This window comes from Clinocottus analis, unplaced genomic scaffold, assembly GCF_023055335.1.
Source record: "Clinocottus analis isolate CAN_PGR_092001 unplaced genomic scaffold, fCliAna1.0.p SCAF_3, whole genome shotgun sequence".
NCBI classification, from domain to species: domain Eukaryota; kingdom Metazoa; phylum Chordata; class Actinopteri; order Perciformes; family Cottidae; genus Clinocottus; species Clinocottus analis.
Genome location: NW_027176042.1, coordinates 18,245,499 through 18,257,254, shown reverse-complemented (window position 1 = coordinate 18,257,254; position 11,756 = coordinate 18,245,499). Strand labels below are relative to the sequence as shown.

At 41.7% G+C, this 11,756-nt stretch overlaps 2 protein-coding genes across 2 annotated transcripts; both read right to left on the bottom strand.

The window, feature by feature from the left end:
* Positions 1 to 49: 49 nt before the first annotated feature.
* On the bottom strand, positions 50 to 4,366 carry timm17a (translocase of inner mitochondrial membrane 17 homolog A (yeast)). The gene is made up of 6 exons (XM_068594279.1): positions 4,305 to 4,366; positions 2,979 to 3,078; positions 2,456 to 2,519; positions 2,126 to 2,254; positions 1,235 to 1,345; positions 50 to 949 (listed from the first exon to the last, which is right to left on the bottom strand). The coding sequence occupies exons 1-6, from the start codon at positions 4,328 to 4,330 to the stop codon at positions 873 to 875; spliced, it is 507 nt and encodes a 168-aa protein (XP_068450380.1). The 5' UTR covers positions 4,331 to 4,366; the 3' UTR covers positions 50 to 872.
* A 1,845-nt stretch (positions 4,367 to 6,211) lies between these two features.
* Positions 6,212 to 10,691, bottom strand: lmod1b (leiomodin 1b (smooth muscle)). Its single transcript, XM_068594313.1, has 3 exons — positions 10,137 to 10,691; positions 7,351 to 9,093; positions 6,212 to 7,271 (listed from the first exon to the last, which is right to left on the bottom strand). Exons 1-3 carry the CDS (start codon positions 10,422 to 10,424, stop codon positions 7,245 to 7,247), a joined length of 2,058 nt encoding a protein of 685 aa, XP_068450414.1. The 5' UTR covers positions 10,425 to 10,691; the 3' UTR covers positions 6,212 to 7,244.
* Between the last annotated feature and the right edge of the window lie 1,065 nt (positions 10,692 to 11,756).

The following is an 11,756-nucleotide window of genomic DNA, read 5'->3' as shown; positions in this document are numbered from 1 at the left end:
ACGAGAACTAATGGTATAACTATATTCATAGGATTACACCAAACACAGGTAACAACTTATTTCTTTATTGTACCATACTATAATCTATCGTACAGTTGTCATACAGTATGCATCAATCCCTTGCTTGAGTTTCTCCATTCATTTGTACTGCCTTGGCCACCCTTCGTCATTACCGTCATTTCCCAAACCTTTGTGTTGGATGTAAAAGCACTGCACCATAAAATACAACTCCCTGATAAAAGCCCCCATTTAAAATAAATAACTCAATTTAAAACAAATCCCCTTATCCCAGGAATAGCATTGTGACTGGTTGGCCTTCATGACTCTGATTACAATTAAATAAAAGAATTCCAGTCAAATGAACGTGGCCAGCCCAAGCAGGTGACATATTTAAAAGGCAAATGAAACTAAGTGAATACAAGTAAAAAGCCTTTACTGTATATACACAGAAGCATAACATACTTAGAATTCATTAGATTCCTTGTGTGCCGTGTTTTTTGCTCGATTCAACACTGTTCCGAAGCTCGTCGACCTGGAGCTCTCACATGTTGGGCTACATGCAGTACATAATGTAGATGAACAAAACAGAAAAAACACATCTTGTTCTCAGTCTCACCACGTGTTTGTATTTAACCCATGTTAGGGGAAACAGATGCACATGACAAGGCGGAGAATGGAACAGGCAGATCTGTACATGGCTCATAAAGAAGGAAAATGAAGATGTACTCTGTCCTTCATTTCTCTGACACGGTCCTCAAAGTCGGGTGCAGTTGCTATTCACTGATGTGTGGTATTTTATGTCTCCATTTCTCCTCTGTAACTTCAGCAAGGAATTCAAAAAGGCCTAGTGGACAAGAAGTGAGGGAGTCCTCTCACTGATATTGTCTGTAGTCTCCAAAGGAAGGGGAGGGCATGGGCGCAGGAGCGGGTTCCTCAGCAAACTGGGGTCCTGAGAGAAAGAAACGGTACATTTGAGAATTCAGAACAGCTGTTGTCGATGACCTAAGAAGGCAATATCCTTCAATATAACAACATTAACATCTGTGCCGTGCCACAATTCCATAGGACATACTAATTTCAGGCAGACTGATGTAACGGAGGGAGATTTATAACTAAATTTGGATATATTCATTAGTACACAATATCATCAAACTGTGTTCTCCGTCTATGCAATACCCTTGATGTCCTCAATTATTCAATGATACAAACATTAAAGCCCGGGAGTATTACTCACCATGTGAGAACTGTGAAGAGGCGAATCTAGTAAGCAAGATTCCAGCGCCCTCTATCAATGCCAGCAGGATTCCTCCCATAGCTGCAGAGCCGAACATGGCTACTGGTCCATCTACGGAGGAACAGGAAACGGTAATATATTAAAACACTAACATGCACAAAGAGTGCATTAGTTTCCACATAAGACAAAGATGATTACTGTTAATCATCAACTTTAAAAAAAAAATTAAAAACACACAAAAGGAAAAAAAAAACACCGCTGTGTTGTTGTTTGCCTTGCTGAGAAATACACAAGGTCACCAAAGTCCATGTTTTCCTGCCCCAGTAAGAGCAACACACTTTTTTGCCCAAAAGGGCCACAGCCAGTTGTGACACCTTGCCCAGAATTAGTCTGTAAAATATTGGCAGAAAAATAGGCCGATTTTTCATTAGATTTTCTTAACCAGTTCTTGCCGGCAATTTTAGAAAGTGCAGTGTGTAATCCCCAAGCTACATGCTGCAAATAAATAGATTGAGCATTTCATCTATACTTCTGAGTCCAGTACTGATGAATGCCAGTTATGAAAAATTAAACCAACTGTACGGTACATGCACATTTTGATTGTTTGTTTGTTGGATTAAAACAAGTGGCAGAAATGAGAAAACAACTTGCATCATCAGCAACAGACGGATGTAGCTGGTTGGACTTTTAACATATCAACAAACAGATATCTACTCTTTCCTTCACTGTAGCCAGACATAAAATAGTCTTACATATGCCTCTTTGCGCATTTCCAGTAAGGTTTGGTTTTAAACAGAGTTCAGTGTACAACAGCCACCTCACTGTTTGTCTTTTGCATGTATGTGCTATCTGTTAAACTCTTAACTGCCAGCTTCTCCCAAGCTTACTCACTTCTTGCAGCAAGGATAGCTCCCGTCATGGCCCCACTCGTAATTGAATTCCACGGATCCTCCTTCCCTCGTACTTTTACTAAACCACAGTCGATCATGGAGAAGAGGCCTCCCCATACTGCAAAGCTTCCTGCAATCCGAAAAAGATTCACCCAGGTTCAATAAGAAACAGTTAGGTGAACAACTGCAGACTTAAACAGAGATCAACATGAGATACTAAGTTGACAACAGCCCCTGTTCTTTACAAAGGAGAAAGAATGAATATTTGATACTAAATATAAGGTTTTTCACTTTCCGGCAGATCATATTAAAATGTTGCAGTTATCCTCACCTCCAAGTTGTGGGGCTCTGGTCTTGATGGCAGTCATGCTACCTCTCATTCTGTGGTTCATTCCCTACACAAGAGAGCAACACAAAACACAGATCAATGGAAATTCCTTGTCAGTTCAAGATATCATTTTTGATTAAGGCCAAAATGGAGAATCACTAAAAGTATATGACACTCCTAGAGTTTAGAAAATAAAAACAGATGCCTTCTCAATAAGAAAGTATTAAACTGTTATGTCACTGCTTCAATTAATTAGACTTTAATGCATTTGTTTTATTATTTAGTTCACTGTAAAAAGCATGTAGATGATAGAATAAAACATCACTGCTAAAACAATGACAGATCTTCTGAGAGTTGGCTGTGACAATAATCTTCTGACAGTAACAAAACAGTGTGTTGCTCTGAAGAAGTGCCAAATTATTGCTAATGCTGCATGCAGTATGATCTGTATGAAGAGGTCATAATTGTTGTATTTGATTGAGGCACTATAGTCAAGAACAGTGTTAAGCAACATGACAGAACTTACTGAGGGGGAATTTCTAAAGCCTTTAACTGCTTGAAATATTCCTCCTCCAATGGCTCCCATAGTGAAGGCTCCCCCACAGTCGTCCACGATCCTCCAGGGGCTGAAAACACAGGCCAGCCATTAGCAAAGCTCATTGTCATGCACAGTGAAGAGTATGAAGTTGCATTTACACATCCCATTATTATCTTAAATCTGCAGTTTTAATCTTGATATGCCTCATGAGTATGGATTGGAGGCAGAAGGTAAGTGTACAAGCACCTTTTTATTAACTTTAACTTGCAAATAAAATAAAGCTTATCCTAAAAGTTTACTGACTGATTAATTTGGGTAATGACACCTTTAAAAAACAATATTGTTACATTACATACAAACTGCATGTCAAGAAAAAAAAGATAATATCCATGCTGTAAATCTCGATAACTCCTTAGATATCTGCCTTTACTGTTTTTGTTAAATTAAGGGCAGCTCTATTTAAGCAGGAAATCTTAAGATCATTATCATTATCATATCATTGCATTGCTCTTTCTGACCTTAAATGTTAGGGGTTTTTTTGTTTTTTTTTAAAGGAAAGTCAATTGAAAAAGGTATATTTTCAATCATTTGAAAAGCTATACACATAAAAAAAAAAGACAGCTAAAAAAAACAATGCAAACAAAATAGTTGTAGAAAATGCCGGCATTGCATGGTTATTACACAATGTGCCACCTGGTCTGGAGATTAATAACCTCGACACAAGTGCTTAACCGGCTGGGTACCAGACCGTGGGTACAAACGTGTCACTAATATTTAACACTGGCAACATTAAGAAATCCACATCGTTATGATTAAATTCAGTGTGTTTTAAGATACATTGGACAAGTCTCCTTCAACCGTCGTTGCGTAATCCTAGTCTGTCCCCAACAGATAAGGATATTTTACAGGCAGCTAGCTAATCTAGTTTAGCAAAACCCAAAGGCAACTTCGTTAAATGATCAACTACACAGATGGAATATTCACAGCTTCACTGTAGATCACATATGACCTCGTACAATCAGTGTCCGGAGTCAATGGCAATATGTAATGACATGTGAGTAAAACCGACAAGGTCACTAACAACGTGATGTAGCATCGACGGTCTGTTGCTAGCACACAGCGCCGTTATGTTTCTATATATAGTTAGCATTTGTGCTAACGACAGGTAGCTCGCCGGATTAGAGCCGTTTCGTGTCGTACCATGTGTTGTACAATAACGACACGTGTAAACACTGAACGTGTGAGTCGCTTCACGGGGAGGAATTGGTGAAGCTGAAGGTAAAAAATGCTATTTTAGCTTTGTTTAAAACTCACCATGGTTCTCTGGCATACTCCTCCATCTTGTTCTTTAGCTGTTCCCTCTGACGTTACGCGCGTCGTCAGTGTGACGTCACCATGCAACGAGATGCCTTAAAGGGGCGTTTCGTGTGTTCTCGGCAAAGCACTACTTCCATGCGATACAGGTTAGCTTGAGCGAGACGCAAACATTGTGGAAACAGGTTATTTATCTGGTATGGGGAATCCATATTTTAGATTTTTGCTTTGTTATCCTAACTTCAGTGGGTACACTTTGCAGTCATACAACAAGTCATGATAAAGTTGTATTATGTCATTCTGATGAACAATTAATCAGACATTTACATCTGCACTACATGCAATATTACCACCTTTCTGCACTAATATCCCAAATTCATTGTCCATTGTCATTGTTCTTATGTTCACATATATTATTGAATATATATTTATATTGTACATACTAGTTAAATGTTAACGTTGATGCTTAGTTTCTGTGTTATATCGGTCGTCTTTATTGTCTTTTTTTATATTTCTCTTTTTTATTTGTATATGTACATCTGTATGACGAGAGCAATGTGTAACCAGAGTCAAATTCCATTTATCTTGCCCAATAACGCTGACTCTGATTCTGGTATATGATTTAGCAATACTTGTAATAGTAGCAAGAAAAAGACAATCATTTTGGCACGACGGACGGTCTAAATACTACAATACCCATGAGCTTTAACCACCATTGGCAGCAGAGGCCTGTCAAATGCAAGGTAGTAAATTAAAAATGCTTTGTTGTTACTTTTGAGAACAAAACATGGCGCCACAGTTGCATGGTGTTTATTATCTGATTTTGGTTCGTTTGTCAACATTTTAGATTTAAGACCTTTATAATAATATCTAATACCGCACTTATGGTGCATATTCATCAATTCATTTGTTTGAAATCAGATTGAATTTCTAGCAGGTTATTCAGCCATGCTACAGTGTGGTCTTCCTACTAAACTACAGTTAACCTGATATGACCACCAAACATATAAAATAATGTTCACTGAGTTACTTTCTACATGCAAATGGTCCCCAGGTTCTCCTTAGATCTCATTTGCTGGTGCTGAACATCGATAATCTAAACATTTTCATTCCTTCCCCACTTTTTCCTCCGTCTAAAATCAGCGCTGTTGGTCAGGGGAGCGGCTACAGCCCAGAGACAGACCGCTGGCCTGGAGCCCATTATTAGGAACAAGAAAGGAATGAATAGCAGAGCACGCTTCTTATTGAGAAATGCCCAAATATAGGCATTTCATGGATGCAGAGGCAGAGGCAGGGATATGGAGACATAAACTGGCTTGCTTCTGGCGGTGCTGTTCTCAGGTTGATAACTGCCTCTCCGGCTGGAGTGTAGACACTACACAGCTCTTACCGTCTCTCTGCTGCTTTAGACGTGGAATGTGGAGAAATGTTATGGTTTTGGTTGCAGAAGCACAGGCGTGTGAATGGTTGTGTAATGATGGAGAGATTCTTGAAATGAACTTACTCAGTTGTCAGGGTTCACATGCAGTATTACAGGATTCCTTTAAATGATGTATGCTGCAGGTTAGTTGTTGACCATGGATACATATCTATATATGGCTCTGTATATACTGTGCACATATCTTCCTTGCAACAGCTAGACCTCAAGTGACAGTGAAAATAAAAATACTTGAGTATATTATTAAGAGTGAATGATTTTATAGAGCCTATAAACCAACTGAAATAAATGGCAGCCCATTACTGTATATATTGTATATATTAATAGATACATACCTTGATTTTTAATTCTGGAAAATATTATAAATATCAGTTGTATTTTACTTTACACATAATGTTCATATTATCCTTATCAGTCAGGCATAACATTAAACTTGTGACTTTTCATTGCAAACATACAGAATATTTTATTGAAGGCATACAGGCTCTGTAAGAAAGGCATGTGTAATCAGATATGACAGAGAATATGTCATAACACAGTGCACATAAGTGCCCCAATGACTTATGATCATCATTACATTCCTTTTGAAATGACGTTTACTTAAAAGTACATAAAGGCATAAATCAGCAGGAGGGTTGATATAAGCCAGTAATGGTTTCATAAAGGTTAAGACATTACGTTATAGAAGGTATTCAAACACCCATGCTACAATGATTCTGTACAAAATAAAACATCACATACTGAAGGACAGCCATTTGCACTTCCTGATAAAAATGCATTATGTAATTATTTCCATGCTAAAACTCGTTCGTCATGCACCAGGATTCCACTGGGCTGCTTTCCAATCCACTAAATCCTGCCTGAGATGTCATGAGATTTGGCAATGAGACACACAATCAAGGACCACGTGACCCTTTTCTTTACTTTTCTCTTTTCTTACCCAGATTTTCTTAAGTCAGCCCGCCATGTTTGTTAATTCCCTGATATTTACGCCATTTCAGAATTCCCAGTTTGAACAGATTGACAACGTACAAATATGAGGTGGATTCTCTCTCCACAAATAAATAAATGGTCAAATTAATGTCCACTATATCGCTGATAAACTTTTTGTATATTAGAATTTTATAGAGTTATTTGAATATCTTATCAATAAGCTCATCGCACACTCCCAGCTTTATATTATCTAGTGCAAATAACCAGCAAAGCGTCAATATGTACTGAAGACAACAACAACCACAACACTCATGGCACTCTTTGCATTCGACTAATAGAGAGCCCTGCATCACTCCTTCTCCACAGAGTCCTTTTGGTCCAGTGTTTGAGGGGAGAACTCATTGTGTCGATGGGCATATCACGTCTCACTTTCTCCATCCGTCCCGCAGCGCAGCTTTTCTCCACTGCACCCCGAAGGAATCTAGAGATTGACTCCTTGAAAAAACCTGTGGCGAAATGTCTGTTCTCCCTCCCTCTTCTTCTTTCACTTCATATTCCAACAGGCAATATTACTGCAACCACTTTGGCACCGGCACCTGTGGGGGAAATCAAATGTAAGTCTGTGAGGATATGAAGCGGCGGAGCCAACCAATCCGTAAACCTATCTTTACATACCTTCTTGAGTTGTTTCTTATTGTTTCCTCTGATCGAGTCAAGCAGTTGGTCCCTCGTGTTCGTAGAACCGCCCGGGCTTTTCCCATCCAGTTTCCTCTGCGACACCGGAGTCAGAGAGTTCCTCAGGGAGTCTACATCCAGCATAGGAGGTGGAGGAGGGGGAGGTCCACACCCAGGAGGAGGCGGAGGAGGCGGCGGAGCCGGACCTCCAGCTCTTCTTTTCGGAGTCAGCTTTGGCGACGGCACGGGTGACGGTATGGGAGAAGGTTTGGGGGAAGCTCGAGGCGAGTTTCTCAGAGATCCCCCACCACCACCCGCCTTGGGTACCTCCAGTGCCCCCTTCTTCTCCCCGTTGGCCTGGGCCTGCTTCTGCTCCTGCAGGCGCTTCTGCCTCTGTCGGTCCATGTTGCGACTCAGTATGTTTGTCGTCGTCATCCGGGGTCCGGCGAGCTCAAAGTGGTAGCCCAGTTTGAGCAAGGTGGTGTTCTCTTTCAGGATCTTGGTCATCTCCATCTCGGTCTTCCCGCCACAGATGTGACGCTGGTTTTGGAAGCGCAGCTCGGTCAGCGTGCAGTTGTGTGGCAGCGCCTGGATCAGAGACAGGATGCCCTTGCCAGTGAGATGGTTGGAGTCCACGTTGATGCTGGTGATGGTCTTGTTGCTGCGTAGCGTGCCCGCGATGGCGTACGCCACATGGTCGTCCGCCCGGCAGTTAGCCAAAGCAAACTTCTTCACGTGGGTGTTCTTGTGCAACGCCTCCGCAAACTCCATGAGTGTTTTCGTCTTGATGACCTCCGAGTTGTTGACATTGAGCTCCGTGAGGGCGGGGTCGTTGCTGCGAACCTGCTCCATCAGCTCATCAAACATGCTTGAGTCTTCGTCCTCCTCCTCTTCCTCTTTCGCCTTGCTGTTCGGGCTGTTTTTGGCCACACAGTTGCCAAGTTTCTCAGTTTCTTTTCCGTTACTCTCCTCTTTTTCCTTCGTCTCCTCTACTTTCTTCTCCGTGCTGATCTTCTTCTCTTTCTCCTTCACGTGGTCACTGTGGTTAACCAGCTCCTCTCTATCTGTTCTTTTCTCGGCCTTGTCGTGTTTCACCTGCACTTCACCCCTCTCTGATGGCTGTCGCTCAAGTTTGGCGTCCGGCTTGTTCTTCTCGTCAGCTTTTTTCTCCTCTGCTTTAGACTTCTTCTCCTCTGTTTTACTCGGCGGGGCCGGGCTTTCTTGTACTTTGCTCTGCTTTTCCAACATTTTGGAGACAAGACCTTGTGTCCTAAAACTCTCTGATTTTCTCTCTTTTTCCTTGGGCGTGTCCTTCTCATGCTTTTCTCGTAGCTTCGAGATAATGTCTTTGGTTTTGCTCTCATCTCTTCTCCTACAGTCGTCTTTCTTCTCCTTGCAGTCATCTTTTTTTTCCTGTAACTTCGAGATCATGTCCTTTGTTTTGCTACTTGTGCTCTCTCTGCCTTCTCTTCTGTCTCTTATCTTGTCCTCATGTTTCTCTTTAGTCTCCTCTTTCACGTCACCCTCTCTGCTCTCTTGCTTCGAGTATCGACTCGAAAGCCGACTTCGTTCCTCTTTCCAACTTTCCGGACCTTTGCTGCTCCTGTTGTCGACCTTAGTATCTCTTTCACTTGAGACACTAGTTTGTCTTTGTGGCCCTGCTGTCACGCCGTCGTCCCCCTCCTGACTCGGGCCCATTTTCCTCAGATATTCCTGCTTCCGGCTCTCCTTCTTTGTCTCACCCTGCAGAAGGATGCATATAAGGAGTATGAGCAGTGTTATGTCAGAAAGTAAAGCAGTTGAATATACGCTATTATCAAAATCAAGCAGGAGGTGTGACAAAGGATGTAGAGCAAAATAAATCACAGTTCATCAAGACAGCTGTGTCACAAGTAAAATAGTCTCTTGGCTAGTACAGAACTTGGTCTTACAGACATACGGTACATATTGCATGGCATGTATAGCATGATGTAACACCTAATACCCATACAAATACTGTATTCCTTTTACTGTCAAACAGCTCCTCGTCCATCTGCTCACTGTAAACACACACACACACACACTCTCCCTGACACAATATGGCAGGGTGTGTTGACAGTCAGCAAAAGGACAAGCAACCTTTTTTTCTTCTCCCTTTTTTGTGTACTGCAGGGACACATTTGCAGCGAGGAGCTTGCAAAGTGTTTGATTTGTGAGTCTCCATCTGTTTTGCTGTCTGGGGCCGTGGCTCTGGCAGATGTATCCTTAAAAGGCAGTGAGCGTAGGAGCAATCAACCAAGGAATTCCATCAGGCCGGGATTAAGAAGCTCCGCGGGGCCTCGGCTCTATCGACTGAAGTGCTGCTTCTTTAAACACACAAACTGCAAGAAACCCGTCTCCCCGACACTCGACGAAGCAGCGCTCTTTTATAGCGTGGCATCGGAATAAAATGAAAGAAGCGCTGATGCTGGCTCGCCTCTTGTGTGAGGATGATTGAGCATGTGAAATCAGAATCAGAGGGGACTAGAAGCCAACGCTTAAACTATTTTTGATCTGATGACTTGGGGTCCAGTTGGCGCTTTGCTTCAGGCAAAATGAAAGCGAGCACACCAGAGCACATCAGAGCTATCATTAGCGTTCCTCTGGGACAGAGGATGTTCCACAACGCTGTCATCTATCAATCACAGGTGTCAAACATTCTTGTTCGATTTGATGAACTCGTCCAGATTGGCGAGTCATTTTTGATTAACAAACGTTGCAAATACAAACATCTTAAAAGAGTGACGGGTCTTTGAGCATTCACAAACCTCAAAGGACTGGTCCCTCTCGCTGGGCTTCCCTTTACGGTCACTCTCGCGCCCGCTGTCCCGTTTGGCGTCCCGGACATTGTTGCTCGTAGGCTGCTGCGCAGCTTGGCTCTCCCCTTGGTCGACGATCTTCCCGTCCTCTGGCTTGATGTCTGGCACTTTCATCATGTCCTTCTCCAGCTCCTCCACCTCCTCGGGGGAGAGAGTAGACAGCAGGTTGTCCAGGTCCGGGTCTTCGCTGACCTGGCGGCCCGTACGGGTCAGGCCTCTCACCTTTCTCCTGGACATGGTGGCTAAGACTGAATCTGGGGTAAAACGCTGGAGAGAAATTTGGTTCGTTCGGAGGTGCCGACGGTGGTCGTACAGTAAATCCCTGTGTTTCAAATCTGATTATTGGGTTCTCTCTCTCTCCGATGTTGAGGCGTATTCCCCATAGGTCAAAGCTGGCGTCCTGCTGTCCCGTGGCGACCCGCTCGCCAGAAAGCCACCGGAGGCATCAATCCTGGTGCAAAGAGGCTGGACGCTCCGTCTTGCAGTGAGGGGTACCAGTGATGAAGTGCAAGAGCCTCGCATCATCAAAGTGGACTGTGAGGCTGGGACATTCTTTAAAATCCTGTGAAAGTGCATGTCCATATTTAGTTCAGGGTACACACTCCTTTAAAGGTAATGGGAAGGGCTGAAGTTTACAGAGATGTTAGAGCAGAGTTACGCAGACTTCCTATGACACAGTTTGTTTATATTGAGACCAGTTCCTCATTTTTAATCTTTAGTAATGAATCTGATTGTCACCGGTTAGAGTTTCACATTAGGTTGTTTTTTTTGTTTTTTTTTGCCACGGTGAGAACATCAGTTTGGAACTTTTTCCATTGGGTCTCGAGTCAACACATTCCTAACATTTTAAAGAGAAACAGTGTGAGTTAAAAATACAGCTTTGTTTTCACAGGAGCTCAATATAACACCAGCAGGACAATGATTTAGGGGGGAACAGATGAATTATGTGTGAGATTAGATTATTAAAAATGTGCAGTGAAGTACAGGGTGTCCTGAGTCCTGAGGCTGGACACAATTAAAGGTCATTGTTATTACAAGAAAGCACGGAAAGCCACAGATATCACAAATGCATTAAATTAAAAACACATCACTACATAAAAGTCAAAATTTCTTTCAAATTTCATAAAGTTAAGACGATTTGAGAAGACATATTGATCATTAAAACAAAATAAATGTATTATATTAAATATAATTTAATATAACAGATGCAAAATGTATAAAAATATACAAATGTATATTTCCCTGTTTGGAGGTGGGCATACAGTTTCAACAATACACAATTTGTAATAAAAATATGGGTAGCACTTTATAATAAGTGCACACTATTTAGCATTAGTAAAGCATGAACAATGAATTCATCATTTATAAAGCATTATTCCAACATGAATACTCATTAGTAACTCATTCATAAACACAGTTAGAGATGCTTCATTGTTAATTAATAAGCTTGGGTTTCATACTTCATAAATAATGGGTTCCCCATTTAAATGAGATATTCAGGACTTATAGATGATTAACAAGATAATTTGTGAAACATTTAGAACTGTTTTCATGAATAAGTTACTAATG

What these genes read in the sequence shown, in the direction of transcription:
- timm17a (XM_068594279.1), bottom strand. Translation starts at nt 4,330, where the DNA reads ATGGAGGAGTATGCCAGAGAACCATG. An exon ending in GCTTTAGAAATTCCCCCTCA is followed by an intron (nt 2,520 to 2,978) that starts GTAAGTTCTGTC and finishes TCTCTTGTGTAG; the next exon opens with GGAATGAACCACAGAATGAG. An exon ending in CTCTTCACAGTTCTCACATG is followed by an intron (nt 950 to 1,234) that starts GTGAGTAATACT and finishes TCTTTCTCTCAG; the next exon opens with GACCCCAGTTTGCTGAGGAA.
- lmod1b (XM_068594313.1), bottom strand. Translation starts at nt 10,424, where the DNA reads ATGTCCAGGAGAAAGGTGAGAGGCCTGACCCGTACGGGCCGCCAGGTC. An exon ending in AGAGGGACCAGTCCTTTGAG is followed by an intron (nt 9,094 to 10,136) that starts GTTTGTGAATGC and finishes ATCCTTCTGCAG; the next exon opens with GGTGAGACAAAGAAGGAGAG. An exon ending in ATAAGAAACAACTCAAGAAG is followed by an intron (nt 7,272 to 7,350) that starts GTATGTAAAGAT and finishes TTTCCCCCACAG; the next exon opens with GTGCCGGTGCCAAAGTGGTT.